This window comes from Nomascus leucogenys, chromosome 21 (genome assembly GCF_006542625.1).
Source record: "Nomascus leucogenys isolate Asia chromosome 21, Asia_NLE_v1, whole genome shotgun sequence".
Classification (NCBI taxonomy): domain Eukaryota; kingdom Metazoa; phylum Chordata; class Mammalia; order Primates; family Hylobatidae; genus Nomascus; species Nomascus leucogenys.
The window spans coordinates 57,787,402-57,808,352 of NC_044401.1; the positions used below are offsets into that span (position 1 = coordinate 57,787,402).

Here is a 20,951-nt window from a genome sequence, read left to right on the forward strand (position 1 = left end):
CATGGCTCCAGATAAACCAGCCTGTGTTTAAGCTCATAAAAGTCAGAGGTGTGGCCTCAGACTGGGACAATCCTAACATCTATCAATCGATTCCACCTTCCAGACACTCTACAGAACACCAAATGTCAGAAAGAACCCATGAAAACTGTCATCAATCATCTACATACTTCTGCTGCACTTGAATGTGCCCTGACATATAGACAAATTATCCAGATATCAAGCTAATTTTTTCAGTTTCCACTTGAAAGCTTTGTGTCGCCTAGGTCTAGTCAATATTAAATTAATATTTTCCCTTTTCCCCCAGTATTCTAGGGACCATATCTCTGAACTATTGTTATACAGCATGGTCTGGAGAATACGGTTGATCCAATATTCCAGTTGACTGAATGATACCTTTAATATATGCATCATACTGATTTTATAGCATTATTTTTATTCATGTTTCTAGTCATATCTTGTTCATTTCTCCTTTTTCACAGAAAACTCCTTGAGACTACATTTAAGCACCCTCAGAGACTTCATGATGTTCCTGATACCATGTATTACTTGATTAACAGATGCTTGTTGAGTGGATTAATCTACAACATGTGGGTGACCAGTATTCAAACAGCTACATTACAAAGATAGACTAGAGGAAGAACTGTTTCCCACATGAATGTGTCTTTCTTGATCATACATAAAACATTTTAGCCTTATTACCTTATTATACCTGAAGGTCATCATTACAAATTGTAAAGGCTGCTGTTTAAAGAGGTCTAGTTGATAAGATGGTAGATCATGTCATACCCTTGTGTAACACCCTTCCATGGTTACCACGGCTCTTAGGATAAAAGCCAAGTCCTACATACATCCTAAAATGACTTAGTTCTGGACCATCTCTCTACACCTGCAGGCTTGGCTCACACATTCTCTCTGTTCTGTGTACTTCAATCATGTTTTTTCTGTTTTTCACATCCTCAGAAACACAAAAATTCTCCTACTGCAAGCCATTTACCATGTTTAATCAGAATTCTCCAACTTATTTTCCTTCCATAACCAGCCAATGTCCATTCCTTCATTTTATCTTGACCCAAGCATCATTCTCTCAAAAGAGTCTTTTGAGACAGCTTCTACCTTCAACATGAGTAAACTTCGTATGCCCTCATAACACTCAGAACATGGATTGCAGTTTGTAATTATGAATTCGTTCGTGAGATCACTGGAATAAAGTCAAATTCCTTCCACCAGACTCTCGGCAACGTAGAGGGAGGATTCTCACTTAGTTTGCTCACCACCAGATCCCCAGTGCCTAGCACAGTGCATAGCAGAAAGGAGTCACTCAGTAAATATTTGTGAGTGAATAAACGAATGAATGTGTGATTTTTCTTCTGACTTATTCACAGATATTTTTCATTTGCAAGGTTACATATAAAGAACTGTGAATATTTTAAATAGTAGGTAACTGATTAACTTAGACATTAATGAAAATCATTTGGGATTTTCATTATTCTAAACCCAATCACTCTGTTTCCTTAATCAAGTATATGGTCCGTGGTAACAGTTAAATCTGGCAATGGCATGGGATTTGTCAGAGATTTTTGTCTATGTGAAAATGACTTCGTACTCCTGGCTGGAACTGAACAAGAGGATTCAAAGCAACATGACCCCTTCTGAATTCAAAGAATCACTGAAAATGTCAATTACTGCTAGATAGACAGGCAGAAAAGAATACATTCTTGTCTGTACATCTTTTGTCCTGCAAGACGTATGCTCCTGTTCCATTTTCTGAACAGTCTAGTAAAATTTAATTTACTTTTCAATTTGTCTCCAGCCAAGCTTCCTTCTGTCAGCTATGCAGACATTTCAGTGCTAGCCACGTACAGTAATAGGAGAAGGACAACGAGAATTAAATTACCTGTGCATTTGCGATCTGTGTCTTCTTTTTTTGACCCACTAATCGTCAACTTGCAGTTGAAGTTTTCCTCCCAGTATTCGGCAAACCATACATTTCTTCTGTTGTTTTCAAGTGTACGGGACGTAAAGTAGGCATCAAACCCTACACAGAGTTAAACGAAAAGGTCAGTGCTTGCAGGGCACACTGCTGGCACATTCGGAAATAAAAATAAAAGTGACTTTTTTTTTTTCTTTGTTTCAGTGAACTGGATCCTCTTGTGTGTCAACCAAGAAAAAAAAATTAACAGAAGGAGGAAAAATATTCTAATTGCATTAATCTATGACTAAATTCCTAGTTCAGTCTGACAGGTAGGTAGTTACTAGCATAATTTCCATTTGCAGGTGAGAAAACAGAGTTATAAGAAATAGTAACATGCCTAAGGTCAACCATTATGCCACATTCTGCATCCCTAACCATGTCAGCTCCTGATCCATGAATATTATTTTAAGAACCTCCTTTCACTTGGCAATATCCTATTCTGTAATTGACTTTCTAGTCAAATTAGGAGGAAAAGTTTTTGAAGAGGTTGTAGGTGAACTGAGTCCAATATAAACCTCAATGTATAAAGAGTGTCCAGATAAGCAGGGACGAGGAGGCCAGGAAGTCTCTAGCTTCCTCTTTAGGACAGTGTGACTTTAAATGTTCATATGGGGTCATAAGATCTTGGAAGAGTCAGAGTGGAAAAAGAGATTGGATTCAGTGTCCCAAGGCCTAGGCTCAAATCCTAAATCTATGAATCACACTCAGTCATGGAACCAAGAGCAGGTACATACTTAACCTATACGATTTTCCTTCAATCCACCTGCAACAATGAAGACTACACCATCTCCTTCCCCCAAAGCATCTTGTTTGTGACAATGGAAAAATTTTGGAAACTTACGAAGTTGAGTGCTATGATCAAGAACCATAGGAAAAAATATGGACTTACTTCCAGAATACTTAAATTATTCAAAGTTTTCCCTTACCTGTAAGGCCATAAAAATGGAATAATCATTACAATTACAAAAATAAGCAGTATTTTATGTACATTTTCTCATAAAATGTCACATCAACCAAAGGAAGTAGGTAGTCTCAGATCCATACTCTAAAGTTAAAAATGAAGGCTTAGAGAAGAATTTGGACCCATATCTGCCTAATTCCAGACCCTGGTTTCTGACACCCATGCTATAGCACAGTGAGTCTCACATTTTGGTGGGCATTGCAGTCATTTGGAGAGCTGATAAAGAATACAGAGTCCAGCTCATTGAGGTAGGCAGTATCTGAGTCTCATTATTATTATTATTTTCAAGTTCCCTAGCAGATTCTCTTAGCTACCAACGGTCAACAACTACTGCTATGAAGCTCTTCCCTGGCCCACTTACCAAGCCACTTCCTCTCTTTCTCTACTAGATGCTCCATCACCAACTTACTGTATCAGCTATTGATTCCACAGGGCAACTGGGTGGTTCGACAGGTAGAAGAGCAAAACAATCATGCGTTCAGGTATTGGAATGGATAAGTCAATCAAAACGGTAAAACCCACTACACAGTCTGATAGTCCTGAGCCAAAGCCAGTTTCAAAAAACGGAGCTCCTCTCAGACAATTCAAAGCAGCAGAAGTGGAGATCAAATGGATATTATTCCATTTAGTTACTTCTTGCTGACTTGCCTCCTCTTAGCTGAGTCAGATTCTTTCAGGATCTAAGAGTCTGTTTATTCTTATAAGCTAGGGCAAAAAATAAATTAAGTCTTGAAGTTTGCCTCTATTCAATTTTATTCACAAAGAATAAAATTGTCCACGAGAGACTTAAGTTTTTAAGAGAGATCTTGTTGTAGCCATGTATTTACAATGCCTTGGAATATACTTGGCAGCTCTCTGGGTTAGGCACACACTATAGCTCTTCTTTATTAATGGCTACGGAGCTTCTGATACAGAATGGTTTAAAGTTTTCCCTCTGGCTGAAGTCATCAAGCCATCACTCTTGGTCTGTCATTATAGTTCCTGCAACCTAAAGATTCTACCTATCTTGTTTTAGGAATAGGCTGTCCAATACAAGATCTACAGTTACCAAGGTGGAACAGAGGGAAAGTCAGGGGTAGAAGCAGAAATTAGAATAACTCTATTAATATAATTATGTGTGTGTGTGTCATAGTGAATTGAGATTTTTTTCCAAACTTTCTACTAGAGCCAAGAAGAAAAGTAATCTAACACATATCCCATTACTATTAGTTAATTGTCAGGTATTTAAATGTAAACCAAGGCACCAAAACCAGAGTTTTGGTTCACTGGAAACAGAATCAGAGTCATGTTAAAGGAGAAAGATAATTCTTTTATACGGGGCAGATGGTATTTTTATTATGAAATTGTTCCTTTTATTAGACAGATAAATTTAATTTCAAAAATTAATCTCCAGGTGCTTCTGAAGCAACATGTTGAGCAATATTCCCGTAATCTTGAAAGTAAACTTAGAGCAACAGAGAGAAAATGAAATGGACTTTAGCTGGTGTTAAGACCATACCAATCTGGTTCTTTCCTCTTTTAACTGGGTTGCTGCCCTCAAACACCCCTTGAAATTGGTGGCTGAGACAAGAGAGTGCAAAACAATAGAAACATAATTTATCCCAGGCGTCTTGTTTGGGAAGTGACCTTTCCAGGTGAGAGACAGAAAAAGCTCTTGCAAGTGTGTGGTGCGAAGGGAAACCTATCAGAATGTGAAGAGGGGGTCAGAGGACACAGCTGCCTGCTCTGCCAGGATAATGGGAGCTGACAGATATTGATGGCGCTTCCTGAGGCATCAGAAAGTGACCAGGAGTCCTGATGGCTGCCTTCTCAACACTAGTCATGGGTTGGAGATTAGAACACCCCTGTTGACCTAGGTGCCAGGGGGCAGCCAAGGCTTCATTTCACCAGCCTATACACAGAGGGTCTGCTTCCTTCTTAGGAAGAATGGCCCAATGATTCAGAAAAATAAAGCTCCTAGCACATCATAGGCATACGACACTAATATAATCAGTGAATGAAGCAATTAATAAAAAGAACAAAAGGAAATGACAACAGGGAGGGAGGGAGGGAGGGAGAGAGAGAAAAGAGAGAGGAGAAAGAGAAAAGGGAAAAGAGGCGATGCAGGCAAGGGGAGAGAAGAGAGAGGCATTGATTAGGGTGAGAAACAGGGAATTCCCTGTTGCTGAGAGTCCAAATAAGTATAAAAATTTTGAAAAATAGGTCAGCATTATCTATTAACATTGTTAATGTGCATTCTTAAAAGACCAGCCATTCTACTGCTAGGTACATGCACTAGAGAAAGTTTATACACATGCACCACAATATACATTCAAGAATGTGTAGTGTGGTAATATCTGTAGTAACTAAAATCTGAAACAACCCAAATGCCTATGAAGTACACAGAAAAAAAAATGCTGTTCACAAAAACACGTATGAATCTCATAACAAATGTGCAAATCAGGAATGAAAGAATGCATTCAGTATCATTTATGTCACGTAAAGTTCAAAATTGGGCAGAAATAAGCCACATTGTTTAATGAGGCAGTCATATGTGGTTCAGCTACAAAGAAAAACATTGAAACTATTACAGTAAAAGTAGGATATTCTAAAAAAATAGATTATTTCTGGTGGTACAAGAGAGGAGACAGACATATGGTGGACAGAAACAGAGTGTTGGGGCATCTATCCTTCTGCTAGTATTCTTGATTGGGTGGTGACGTTATAACTATTTTTAAACCCTACATAGTTGTTTCATGCCCTTTTATATTTCTATAATATAACCTATGGCAGTGGTTTAAATTTGGCTCTTAAAAAATATCCATGTCCTAACCCCCCAAACTTGTGAATATGACATTATTTGGAAAATACGTTAATATTGTATAGTAATAAGTTATATCACAAATAAAATTAATTTAGGGATCTCTCGATGGGATGATCCTGGATTATTCATGAGTGCTGTAAATCCAATGACAAGAGCCCTTATAAGATACACACAGAAGAGAGACATACAGGAGAAGGCGAGAAGGAGATGTGAAGATAAACACAGATGGGGTATTGCAGCCACAAGCCCAGGAATGCTCGGGACCAGCGGAACCTGTAAGAAACGGGGAAGGCTACTCCGCCTAGAGCCTTCAGAGGGCTGTGGCCCCAGCTGAAACCTCGACTTTGGATTTCTGGCCCCTAGAACCATAAGAGAATAAATTTCTATTGTTTTAAAGCACCAAGTTTGTAGCCATTTTTTATGTTATCCTTAGGAAAGGAATACGCCTTAGTAAATAAAAAATCCTATTGTGGTACACCTTCCTAGCTTCTCTTTGGTCCAAATGATAATATCGTTCTCAGATGTCACAAAGTGGTGGCTTGTAGGGCATATTTAACATATAGACTTATCTCGTCCTTTCTCTTTTGCCACAAAATGTGTGTGTGTGTGTGTGGTGATTTTGTGTGTATGTGTGTATTTGTGTGTGTGTGTGTGTGTGTGTATATATATATATATATATTTTTTTTTTTTTTTTTTGAGACAGAGTCTTTCTCTGTCCCCAGGCTGGAGTGCAGTGGCTCAAACATGGCACAATGCAGCCTCAACCCACCAGGCTCAAGTGATCCTCCTACCTCAGCCTCCTGGGTAGCTGTGACCACAGGTGGGCACCACCATGCCTGGATAATTTTTGTATTTTTTTTTGTAGAGATAGCATCTCACCATGTTTCATAGGCTAGTCTCAAACCCTTGGGCTCAAACAATCCACCTGCTTCGGCCTCCCAAAGTGTTGGGATTACAGGCATGAGCCACCGTGCCCAGCCCCAAAATATTTTTACAATCAGCTTCAAAGCCAGAAGATTTTACTTGAAAGTCCAGATTTCTAGTTTTGCTTATAAAGTTAGAAGATCTAGTAACAGCGAACCCCAACTCCATGTGTTCAAAAAATAGCTATTCCCTTTAGTTAGGCCTGAGATCTTCAGCTTACAGTATTTCCTCACTGCCCGACTGCCTTTAACCTAGGCTACATTTCTCATTTTTGAGCTGTACGTGGTTGTCAGGGTGGACACGAGCTTCCCACCACTGAGAAACGCATCTCTCTAATGTGCCTTTGCGGCAATTTGAGTAATCTAAAAACTTCACTGAAATGAGAAATACTATTTCAGGCCTCTAAGAATATATCCTTGAAAAAGCTACTAAAAACAGGGAAGTTGGCCAGGCACAGTGGCTCATGCCTGTAATCCCAGCAGTTTGGGAGGCTGAGGTAGGCAGATCACAAAGTCAGGAGATCGAGACCATCCTGGCCAACATGGTGAAACCCTGTCTCTACTAAAAATACAAAAAATTAGCCGGGCGTGGTGGCACGTGCCTGTAGTCTCAGCTACTTGGGAGGCTGAGGCAGGAGAACTGCTTGAACCCAGGAGGCAGAGGTTGCAGTGAGCCAAGATCCCACCACTGCACTCTAGCCTGGGTGACAGAGTGGGACTCCATCTCAAAAACAAAACAAAACAAAACAAACAAACAAACACAAAACAGAGAAGTTGGGAAAGCAGTAGGATATAAAATTTACACAGAGAGATGATCCATCTTTATATACACAAACAATAACCACTTAGAGACACAGTGAAAAAGAGCACAATTAAAATAGCTACCCCACCCCCCCTAAAAAAAGAGAATATCCAAGAACAAGTGATATCTTTCCATTTATCAGGGCTTTTGTCTTTCAGGAAAAGTTGAAGGTTTCACTTATGTCAATTCTGTTCAAGTTAATTTATAGATTTTATGTGATCTCAATAAAAATACAAACTTTTCTTGCCTAGAGATAGACAAGTTGCTTTTAAAGATCGTATGGAAAAATATCAGGACCAAGAGAATGCTGAAAAAGAAGAGCAAGTATACATGAGTGTTTGGTAGTTTGGGGGAAGGAAGTGAAAAAAAGGAGAGCAAGCTCCGGAAGGTTTTAAATTCAGATTTTAAATTCACTATTATTGAAAAACAGTAGTCTTGGCACATAAAGAAATCAATTTATCATTGGAACAGAACAGAAAGTCCAGAACTAGACCCAATTGCACATGAGAATTTAATGTAGTGGAGAATAAAGGTAGTATTTCAAATCGCTAGCAAAACAATGTGCTTTTAATAATTGTCTAATAAACAGCAACCAGTTGGATATTTGGAAAATGATCAAGTTGAACCTTAGTGAGGAATTTAACATATAATCCCACAAGAAATATGAGGAAGCACTGCATGGATTCAACCACAGCAAGTGCATTTGGGTTTTCTGTCTGCAAAATGGGGAATTTTGCATGGTTGTAGGAATTGGCTGTCCTGCACCCTTGACTCTATGCCATGTGCTGTGTTCTCAGGACATGTTCCGCAGGTAGCCCCGCTAGCACTTGCGCAGTGTTACAGGTGTCAGTTTTTTGTCTGCCTCTCTTGAGAATCTTTGAGGTCCTGGAGGCCAGAGACTCGGTTCTCCTTCCCCATTCCAGTTCCTATCAATATTAACTGATGTAAACTGTAGTTAAAGACATGTAAATCGGCTTGGCTAGAAGATCATTACTGATCTAATGAGAGGAGTCTAGGCTCTCAGATGCACCCACAAATTATTTGGTGTGTCTATTGATGAGAGAGGTGGAAACTAGCCATTATTTTTGAGAAAACAAATAAGAATTACTGCAACAAAAAAATTCCACAAAGAACAAAAATCTCACGGGAGGTGTTTATGGATGAGGTAGAGGAAATAATGTCTGCAATGTTATTGCACAAAATGTCTCCAAAGGGCTGTTGCATATTATAAAATACCAGAGTGCCTGTCATTTTTTATTCCTTTAAACTGCTTGGGAAACAGAAGGGCATTTATGTAATCTGAATATACTCATATGGGAATAAATATGGATATAAACAATACATATTAAATTGATAGTTTAATGGCTAAAAACAGACTCTGAGACTAGAATTCTAGGGTTCAATTCCTAGCTTTGACACTTGCTAGCTAGATGACCTTGAGCAAATGGGCGAACCAGTCTAAGTTTCTCAACTGATAAAATGGGGATGATGGTAGTATAGACTTCATAGGATTGTTGTAACTATTGGATGTGCTAATTATGCAGTTTTTAGAACAGTGTCTATCATGTAAGTGTGTAAATGTAAGCTAACTTAATAGAAAATTATCTCAGACACACATGTGAGGAAAAGAGAGAGAGAGAACAATAACAAAAAATTTAAGAAACTTTGTACTTTAACACTAGGAACTATACATGAAATATTCAGCTCTTAAAAGCCTCACTTTGCAGTCAGATAGACATGAATTTGAATCCTGCCTCTGCCAACTACTGGCTATCTTACTTAACTTGTCTTGTGCTAAGTCTATCACTTACATTTCTGCCACTTTTGTTTTGTTATCAAACTATACATTTTAATTTGCTTATTATTTCATTCATTCATGTCTTCACATATTCCAAATAAGACTTAAAGTGGCACCTACTTTTCCTCATTTATAAATTAAGGATAGTAGTACCTACCTTATAGATGATTTTTAAAATTTTCAATATGAAGGATAAACCAACATTTTAAAATTGTTCAGTAAATGCAGGTTCCTTTCCTTTTGTTAAGGTAAACAGTTTTAGTTATCAGTTTCAGGCACTGTAAAGTAACAACCCTCTACCCTTGAAAGCCTCTTATCATTTTCCTATGCTATGTGCAGTCATGTGAGCTTAATGGTCCACATATATATTGTTGTGAGGCTGCTCAGGATGCACAGGTCAGTAGAGATGAAACATAAAATGACCATTCCTCTAGTGGATGATTTAGGAGGTGAGACTTGAAGAGGCATCTACCTGGAGGCCACAGGCTGCTTCCATAGGGTGTGGAATGGGTGGTAAATAAGCGAACGATGGAGGCTCCTGCTATCTTTCCTTCTACCCCACCTCATGGCAATGCCAACTTGAACCCCTGCCTTAGTGGTTAAATGTTCTGTGCAGAAATGTGGTAAGGGTTTTACTCAAGAGCACTGATCCCTCACAGGTATTACAACACTACTTCCAGGCTTGGGTTTTTATTGTTGTTGGTATAATTTCTTGCCTTTCTAATCTCTTGCCTTTCTACCCTTCCTCCTTCCACACTATGTTGTTTTAATGACACCCCATATTTTCATATCTTTTTTCCCTCTACTAACAATGAGTGTAATTGTCACACTAAATTGTGCAATCTTGACTGCAATACATATTGGCACTTGCCAACATATATCCAAAGCCATAAAAGATGTGCAAATTTTTTGATCTAGCAACATGTTTCAAGGTATTTATCCTAATGGAAAAAGGATATGCATTTTTGAAAAGGCATTTAAAGCACTAGGTGATTTTAAAAATTATTAATCTTACCAGATATGGGAATAGCATGGTGATATAAAGAATAGGTTCCCATCAGTTAGAGATACATGCTAAAATATTTTAGTTAAGAAGACATAATGTCTCAGATTTGATCTAAAATGCCCCATCACAACAAAAATTCAGGAGAGAAAGTTTAAGCCTGATAGCAAAATATTGATAATGTTTGAAACTGGGTTTTCAATTCACGTGATTTGATTATATCATTCTATTTTTATGTATGTTTAATAATTTTTATGATTTTTTTTTTTGAGACGGAGTCTCGCTCTGTTGCCCAGGCTGGAGTGCAGTGGTGTGATCTCGGCTCACTGCAAGCTCCGCCCCCTGGGTTCATGCCATTCTCCTGCCTCAGCCTCCGGAGTAGCTGGGACTACAGGCACCCGCCACTATGCCCGGCTAATTTTTTGTATTTTTAGTAGAGATGGGGTTTCACCATGTTAGCCAGGATGGTCTCCATCTCCTGACCTCGTGATCCGCCCACTTCAGCCTCCCAAAGTGCTGGGATTACAGGCATGAGCCACCACGCCCAGCTGATAGATACTTTTAAAAGTAGTTATAAGGATAATCATTTGAGCACTATTTAGAACAATGAAAATGTAAAACCACTGCAAATGTCCCCAAAACACATGATTCAATACATGTGTTGAAGTAGTATGCAACCATCAGACTACAGAAAGTTTTCAAAAGTGTATGCTAGGAGCCAAAAAAATTTGTGTTTTTATGTTATATTTTAAAAGGTAAAAATACTTTGATAGTATTACTATTATATATATAATATTACATATATAATATTCATTACATTATCTAATATCAATGTCAATAGTAACAATGAATGTCACTATCAATACTAATAACACATTGTTGACATATTAGATGATGTGATAACCTACTGTTGATATTAGATGATTTGATGAATAGATGATGAGCGATATTTTATTTTTAGCTCATTCATGTTTTTTAATTCCTTATACATCTATAAAGCAAAACACAGACACATGCAACATAAAACAAAAAATATGTATATAAAATATATCTCTCCAAAATAAATGCTGATTCGATACAATATTCAGTCTTTTGCAAACAGTAAAATTTTGTAGAAGAGCCATTATTCTCCAAGATAACTTAATTACTATTTCTAAACACACCTAACTTTTACAAATGTAATCTATAAATCTATTATTTATAACTATCCAAAGTAGGTATAGTAAATATACTCATGTCACCACTCCCTGCATCTACAACCATAGCAGACATCAATAATCAATTTTGAATCTTCCCAACCAACACAAAGAAATGATACATGTTTGAGCTGATGAATATGCTAATTACTGATTGATCACTGCATATGTGTATCAAAATATACTATGTACCCCAAAATATGTACAAGTATTATGTGTCAATTATAAAAATAAATAAAATAATAATCAATCATGATAATCAGTCTTAACAAAGCTGGTCTCCAGCCTCTTTCTAGCTTAGTGCTTTAAAAAACTAATATTCTTCTGACTTTTTAAAACATACAACTTATATACTATCCTCGATATGACATATTTTCAAGAAATTATTCCTGAAAATTTACTATACACAAAGTGGTATTTTCAGATAGAAACATTTAAATTAATTAATGGCAACACAATCTCCTACTGTGTAGGTGACTACTATGCCCAGAGCTTTGGCTTAAATGCTTTGCATGGATTTTAGCTATTGAACATAAGTGTACTGTTCTGCGGTTCTCATAGAAGTTCCAGTTCAATATGCTCTCTTGAAGACACTAAAGAAAAACACATGGTGCTTTAGCTTGATATAATATGTTCAGTATCTTCATAAAAGAAATATGGTAGGTGTTAGAGATTGTCTATCAAGAAAACCAAGACCAATAGGGTGTATTGCAAACATTTTTTATTGATTATAGAGTGTCATTGGCTTACTCTTGTTTGCATTAATTTTTTTTTTATGTAGGACTCAAAAGAGTTCAGAACTTTCTATGATCTCCAACTGGGCCAACAAGATGCTTCCTGTTGGAAGAGATGGACAAGATCTTAAAGGGAGAGTATCTGGAACACACAGTTGTTATTTCCCTATGCTAAATTCCACGGGGCACACATCTTGGTATTGTACTCCTGCTGCCAACAATGGTTGAACACTTACCGTAGGACTGGTAGATTCCAAGGCATTACATTTTAAACTCCTTTTTATAAAAGCCAGGCCTCAAAGGATCAGTCTTCCATCAGAATTTCTTTTCTCTGTTGCCTGAACTCCAATATCTCATCTTAATTTCTATTTCTTTCTCAACTTCCAGGAAGAAGCCTGATGGTTAGTTCCCAGAAAGGCTGTCAGCCTAATTAACTAGCTGGAGAAGATCATGAGAAATCTAAACCAATCACCAAGAATCTACCAGGGAATTCCCAAGTGAGATCTGCCTTTCTTAGAAGACAGCCTTTAGATTACAAGAGGAGTGCTTGTCAAGACCTGATGCCTACCTACAAATGCTCCTCTCCAGGACAGTGCTGTAACAATCCACAACTACTGATTTGTATAGAGCCCCTCTTTCTAGGAACTTATCCCTGACATAGAGGAAGTATATGCAGAAAACTTACGTCTACAACAGTTTACACCCTGGTCTACACACTGGAATTCAGTATAGAATTTTTTAAATTACCTTTGCTTGGACTCCAAACCAGACCAGCTGAATCAAAGATTCTACTGTTGGGCCTGAGCATCCATGTTTTTAGCTTCCCGGGTGATTCAGACATGCTGTCAGGGTTAAGAATATCTACTCTATACGATTGTGCAATTTCATCACTCATATATCCATTTTACACATAGCCCTGGACGAGCCATCCAAGGAGTACCAGAAACATGAGAGACAAGGTCCCCTTAATTTGAGCATATCTATCTATCTATCCATCCACACACACACACACATATTCTTATATATACAAATATATTCACATATATACACATATATACACACATATATTCTCATCTATACATTCTTATATGTGTATATATACATACATGTGTGTATATATATGTAAAAATGTGTGTGTATATATATATATCAGAATTACTCAGATAATATCACATGTTCACGTCTTTGGAAACATCAAATAACGGACGTACTTTTGCCATAGTTGACTGAATCTTGTTGCCATTCTTTGAATGTCATCATTTATTATATGAAAGCTTTCCAAGATTTAATGAGTAATATTCTTATACATAGAGATTATACATATGATTATTTCAGCTTGATGTCATCCTAATGAATGTAGGGTGAAATTTATGTTTCCATAGATTGTGGATATTGTATCTATTACAATACATAAAATTATACATTTGTAATATATGTTTTTTTAGAAATGTCTAAGGAGGATTTTTTAAGGAATTATAGTAAATTATCATAATCAGTTTCATGTGTATATAACTGTCCAAGAATCATAATCTTACAGAATAATGTATTTAGTGCATATAATTATTTATCAATTCAGCAAATGGGACCTACCCATTTTTCCAGGCAATGACAGAAAGAAAGCCAGACAAACTTGTCAGAGAATTATTCTGCATTGTAGAAGCTTCACGTTTTATTTTTAATAACTATAGAAGAACCATGTTGCCTGGTTACCATCTTCATTTTGTACTCTGGTCTAAAAATGTCTCAGCAGCCAGAAGTTTTCAGTGAGCTCAACATCTAAACTTATATAATCAAACATCTATAACAATTCAAAAGGAATTTTACCAAAATGATATTTCATTTTCTTCCTAATCACAGATTCAGCCACCACCTAATGACTGAGGGGAAAAAAAAAGCAACCTTTCAAAGGAAAGACTTTTCATATGCAGGACTGGGAGGGGAAAAAGAATCTTAAAAAAAAAAAAAAAGGAAAACAAAACTCAAAGAAAATAATACCAGTGTCATGATGCATGACCACTTAGTATTTGAATTCCCATGACAATAGAAGAAGTGTTTTGGACACCTAGAGAAGCTTTAATTAGTATTTATAATATTTTACAATTTCACATCAAAGGTCACTTTTATTTGCAGGTATTTTCAGGTTTGAGAAGAACTGTCCAACATTCTAAAACATGCTATTTTGATGTATGTTATTTCTCCATGTCTTTCTGGCATAGTAAGACATCATATTTGCAGAAGTGTAAAAATGAGAATAGATGGCTCATGTAAATAAATGTCTTCATGTAGGATCAAGTTCAAGCAGCAAACTCAGATTATATTCATTCTCTCACCACCTGAGTTACTAAGATATTCCTGAGAGGGAGACATTGCATTAGGTGCAATAATAGGAAAGGTGAATTGTCCTCACCTCTGACCTCTTACACTTTTGGACAACTACATCTTGTTTTCTAGGAAATCACTTCCACATTTATAGGTTTGTGACGGTTACCAACTGACTGGGTTGGGAGTGAGCACCTAACCTTATCTGTGCCAACCAGATTCTCTTCGTTGGTAACCTGAAACTGGGAATAACCAATTCCTATCAACCAGGACTGCTCACTTTATAGAAGAGATGTAAACTCAGGAGTTGCTGATAGCAGCCACATCGGCTGAAAAGTAGAAAAATTCAGTTTGCATGGGGAGATGAGTCAATTAGAGTCCTAGAAAAAAAAGACATTGAGGGAGAAGAGTCTTACATTTTTAACAATGTTCAAGTACCTGGTTCCAATCCATTTCTAAGGCCTTGATATATTCCTTGCTCTTGGATTCTATAAGACATCCATTTATTCTTATAATAAATCAACACCCCTCCTTTTTTACCTTAGGCAAATCCCAATGTTTGTCTATCACTGACAACTGTAAGGGTCATAACTAATATTGATGTGGGGATAAGTCAGATATGGATCCTGTTCTCAGGGAAATGGCCAAGAAGTAGGACATACACATATAATTTTAACAGAAAGGGAAGAGATTCAGAAGTTATAGAGACGCAATGATGGAAGTTTCACATTAAGAAGCAAACATTCCTGACTCTGAATAAGGTGAGTTCAAAAAGTTTTTGGAGGAAGTGATATACAGTACATTTGGAAATGTTTAAAATGATGACTAATGCTTTATTTTTTTCTTTCAAAGTTTTTTTCTAAGTAATTGGTGTTGCAGAAATATAACTTCAATCTGCTGCCAGATTGGTTCAGACATAGAAATCCTTGCTTTTATCTCAATGTGGAGTGCTATTAGTAGGAGTACTTCATGCTCTGTATTTTAGAGACAGCAATGGGATGGACTTGGTATTAAAGCCGTATGGCAACATCATAAATATGGTCTTGCCTCAGACATGATGTTTCCAACAACAAAACACAGTCAACACTGTCTGCACTATAGCCCTACTGAAAACTTTCTATTCCTCTAAGGAGGAGGCAGCACTCTGAGTGCCAGATGAGAGTTTTATGGCAGTTACTGGCAGGGCCTGTGCTTGCTACCTGGGTCAGCGACAGTATCGAAAGAAAATGCAGTCTCATTTTAGTCACCAGGGACTGCTTCTTTGTCATACACATTTAGAGTGTGTCTTGGATGAAATCAGAAAATGGCATAATAGAGCAATTAATTATAGCAGAAATTAATTAAAGCAAAAGGCCCCAAGGTAGAGAGATTCTGAAAGTATATAATACACAACTTCTGCTCTAAGACACTTTCGATGTTTGAGGGTAGATAAGAAAATAAAAACAATACCAATGATTCTGGCTAATGCTTACTAAAAAAAAAAAATTAAATGATTACACTGGGCTAAGAATGGTATATTATTTCAATTCTCACAAACGTCCTAGGAGTTAACCATTATTATTATCCACATTTGGTGAATGTGCACACTGAAACTCATATAGAATAAGTAATTTTCCCAAAGGCTCATAGCTAAAAAGCAGAATCTGAACACAGACTACCTGATTCCAAATGGTAAACCACAATGCAAGAAGAAATAACAAAGCCATCTAAAAATTCAAAGATAGCCTACGAATGTTACAGGATTTCAGAGATGAAGAAAAATGCCAGGATAGAATGATATGCATTTATGCCATGGAAGAGCTGTGATTTCAGTTCAGCCTAGAAAATGCAGAGTTCATACAGATAGGAAGGACTGGAGAGAGGGGAGGATTACAGCAAGCACAAAGGGTGAGGTGGTTGTATCACTTGTGTTTCCAGGTGATAAATAGGCTGATTTGACTACAATGGATGTTTGATGTACAGAACATCTTTATGGAAAGGTATAATGGAACCAGATTGTAGAGGGTCTGCAGTATAAAGAGTCAGGATGTTACCTCACAGGCATTGTGAAGTCATTGAGGGTTGGTTCTTAGAATAGATACTGTGATAATAGCTTCATTTGAGGAAGAATATACTAGCAGAACTGGGAGGAAGGTTCTTATTTGTTGAGTGACATTGGTATAGAAGTATTCATGTATGAAGCTTTTCATAATCCTTACAACACTTGGAAATGTAAAACTACCATGTCCATGCTTAGATGAATGAGCTAAGGTTCTGTCAGGGAAGATGCCTGTCTCAAGTTCACCAGATGGGAAAGATGGACACAATATTTTGTCCTAGTCTGTTTACTTCAAAGCCTATACTCTTAAAAATTCAATGTGAAAAACAAAAGTAGTAAAGAGATATTGCAAATATTGAGCCTTGACTATTTCTAGGCTCTAAGTAATCTTCATGTAATAACTTATGTAAACCTTCTAATACCTCTGAGATAGGTACTTGTCTTTGTGCGTTTTTGTGTTGCTGTAAAGGAATACCTGAGGCTGTGCAAGTTATGAAGAAAAAAGGTTTATTTGGCTCATGGTTCTTCAGCCTGTACAAAAAGCATGGCTCACAGCATTTGCTTCTGGTGATGGCTTCAGTCTGCTTCTACTCACAGCAGGAAGGGAGGAGTAGCTGGTATGCAGAGATCACAAGTGGCGGGGAGGAGGAGTGGAAAGGTGCTTAGTTCTTTTTAACAACCAGCTCTTGTGAGAATTCTGAGGGTACTAATGGAGCAAGAATTCATTCATTACAGTAAGGATGACACCTAGCCACTCATGGGGGATCCGCCCCTGCAACATAAACACCTCCCATTAGGCCTGATCTCCAACACTGAGGATCAAATTTCAACATGAGACTTGGTGGAGCCAAACAAACCATATCTAAACCATAGCAGTACCACCTTATCCCCATTTCACAGATGGGAAAAATGGGGCAGAAACTGCATGGGTCATTTGCTCATTACCAGAGGAAATGAGATTTCATTCAGATCTTTGGCTCAAGAGCCTGGGCTCATGGTTCTGCTGTGAGGCCCTCAATTATAGCAGCAGTTGACTAAGAAGTAATAAGTGTGACATCTACAGTCTAGTTGAAAGTTTTACAGAACAGATCAAAAACAATGACCTTGATAAAGAAAAAAAGTAAGATGGGGTGACTGGATCTACAGCTTAGAGAACAAGGTAGAGGGTGGATTCCAGAAAATGTTGAGGACATTTTACTATTGTTATTATTGTTCTTGTTGTTTTTTAAATAGGAAGATGTGTGATTTCCAAATCACTAAGCTTAAGTGGAAGGTGGACGCATAAAGGAAAATGCTCTGAAGGGTAAAGCTGTAGATTCAGAAGCCAAGAAAATGCCTATGATGCTGGGAATTAAAAGGATGAAATCATCAATAGAAAATATATAAAGAAAGAATGGTGTGGGAAGGGAAGAGCTACTGGGAAATGCCCGCATTTGAGGATGTCAAAGACAAACAAAGAAGTCATCAATGGAGATAGAAAGGAATTGTCAGAGAAATAGAAAGAGGGAGGAGGGTACAGAATCATAGAATCTCAAAGCTTAGTAACAACCAGGGTTGGCTTCATGGCCATGGGACCTGAGCACTCACACAGGGCCCCAGGTTCAGAAAATCCCCTGTATGAGGTAGGTTTAAGGCTCTTATGTCATTCTTGAAACTCTTAATTTTTGAACAAATCAAATACCCTCATGCTTTCCTTTTGCACTAATCCCCACCCCCTGACACAAAAACAAGTGTGTGTGTGTGTATACACACACACACTTTTTGTATATATATACATATATATATTAAAAAAAACAGTCCTCGCAAGATTTAAGAGTCACCTTTTTTCCAATTGCCTTTAAAATTTTTCCATACATAGGCTACCAAATTTCTCTATACGTGTATCTAGTACAAGCAACTTGCCATATCTTAGGAATAGCCCATTGCATTATCAGATCTAAACTTTAGGAAGCTCTTCCTGTAGTAAGCTAAGGTTTGTTTCTCTAACTTCTGTGCATTCATCCTGGTTCCCCTCTTGATGATAACAAAGAGTTAAGTATAATTGTACTGCTATGTTCTCTATAACTTCCATAAATTATCTGATTTCAAACCTTTTGTTCCATGGAAGTGATAAACTGTTCACTGCCAACTGCCAAAAATGTGGTTAGCACATAGTAGGCAGTCAGTAAATACTGATATGTTGAAGCAATTCTGAACCATATTTCCAAAGTGCTTTCTCACTTTCAGAAAAGACATTTTAAAATTTATTTATAGTCCCTCAACTCAATAATTCTGACTATGTAGTCATTTTAAAAGTCATTCCCACATGGCAACCACGAAAACTTTTAGAAGTTATGCCTACACTGAATCTTCTTTCTTTTCATCTTTTCCTAAAATTATAAGCTTTTTTTTGGAGGGGGGGGTTGGTTTTTGGTTTATATCACATGGGTCAATTGTAACTTGGGTGCACCCACGTTTTGGCTCCCTTTAAAGCAGTGTTTCTCAACCTCAGCACTATTAACGCTGTGGCCAGAAAACTTTGTTCTGGGGATGCATTAGGGATGTTTAGCAGCATTGCTGGCCTCCACCCACTAGATTCCCCAACTGTACCACCACCAGCCCCCAAGTTTTGACAATGAAAAATATCTTCATACATTGCCAAGTGCCCACTTAGAGGAAAATCTCCCTTAAGTGAGAACAACTGATTTAATTTTTTTAAATTTTTAATTATTATAAGTACATAATAGTTGAATATATTTATGGGGTACATGTGATGTGATATGGGCATGCAATGTGCAATGATCCAATTAGGGTAACTGCAGTGTCCATTACCTTAAGCATTTATCATTTTTGGTGCATATTAAGAACATTCAAATACCACTCCTTTACTTATTTCAAAATATACAACAAGTGATTAACTATAGGCACTCTATTATGCTACTGAATATTAGGTCTTATTCATTTTATTTGTATTTTAATACCCATTAATTAACCCCACTTCATCTGCCCCTCCCCATTACTCTTTTCATCCCCTAGTAAAGCAACTCTACATAATGGCTTTAAGTCAACGGATGATGTTTCCTTTACTGAATGATAGAACTTTCTTCTAATGGTGAAAAATTGATGCAAAAATTCATGTATATTGTATGACACAGTGTTCCTTAAGTTGTGTATGAGTATTAAGATGTCTGGATGACGAGTCACCAAAATTTCAATATGATAAACTTCCCTGGGGGATGTTTGTTTCTTCTTTATCTTGTTTTGTTTATTTAGTTACTCATTCGCACTTTTCAAACTCTTTCCATTATTATCAGAATGAATACTTTTTATAATCAGAGTAAAATGTTGCTTTCATTCTGAAATCAAACAATGCGCATGTGAGTAGTAAGAAAATGGAACCCATGGGCACAGACACATTCAAGAAGATTCACAAGAAAGGCTCCTGGGGTACTTTTGTTTTCTTCCTCAAAAACCCATATTTTATAATTTTATAGGAAAGGAGAATAATACTAGATGCCATAAAGTTCTTCTGTTTTATGGCATGAAACTATTTTAATACACCATATAAGCCAGAGGTAGCACTTTAAAATGAAGTGGCTAAAACCAAGGACAGTTATTCCTAAGGAAGAATAATGATGGCACCACTTGCATCAGATAACATGCACAAAGAGGGTTTATGCATTCGTCATGAAACAGACCACCAGCCTGAGCTCATTTTATACTCCCAGCTACCCATCCATCCCAAATACGATTCTTAAATAACTATTTCCAGTCTTAATGATACAAAGAAGAGAAAAATTGCATGAAACACTATTTATGCACATCCCAAAGCTTCCTATAGGCAGTCATACTAAAATAATAGCAATAAAAATATAAAATATGGGCAAATCAGAATGTTTCCAACATATGTTAATTTAAGATGCAGAAGATGAAAACTTACTGAATTTTAGGGTAGGCTAACTGGAGAGGATTTAACAGATGTCTTTTTTAATTTGTAAAGTATTTCTTAAAAAGGAAGTAAAAATAAAATAGCGAGGGAGTTAAAGGGACACTTTTTTTTTTTTGCTACCTCAGAAATCTCTCTTCAGATTCACCTTTTTAGTGTGTGTAGTTGCACTTTTACTTTATTTATTACAGCTTGAAAATATAGGTCATGATAAACTCAACATGTCATTAAGAGGATTTTTTAAAGGTTCTTACTGGGAAATTTTTCGTTTTGTCCAAAATTTTCTCCCGAGTGTACTTGGGTCTCATTGATGATTTTGATATAATTTTGACAAAATGAACCCTCTCAGAGATAAAAATCATGAATTAAGAGAAAATATAAAATATTGGTTTTAATTTTTTCAATTTAAAAAAATTGGCAAATAATAATTTTACAGATTCACGGGGTCCACAGTGATGTTTTGATACATGTAATATA

The 20,951-nt window shown here is 37.0% G+C and overlaps 1 protein-coding gene across 3 annotated transcripts in view; it reads right to left on the bottom strand.

Moving 5' to 3' along the window:
* The window catches only part of GRM7 (glutamate metabotropic receptor 7), an 883,018-nt gene that overhangs the window by 331,583 nt on the left and 530,484 nt on the right, over positions 1-20,951 (bottom strand). For all 3 annotated transcript variants that reach the window (XM_003264928.3, XM_003264927.3, XM_030802151.1), the window contains exon 5: positions 1,895-2,035. In XM_003264928.3, the coding sequence (XP_003264976.2) occupies positions 1,895-2,035 (141 nt within the window). The remainder of the gene's footprint in view (positions 1-1,894; positions 2,036-20,951) is intronic.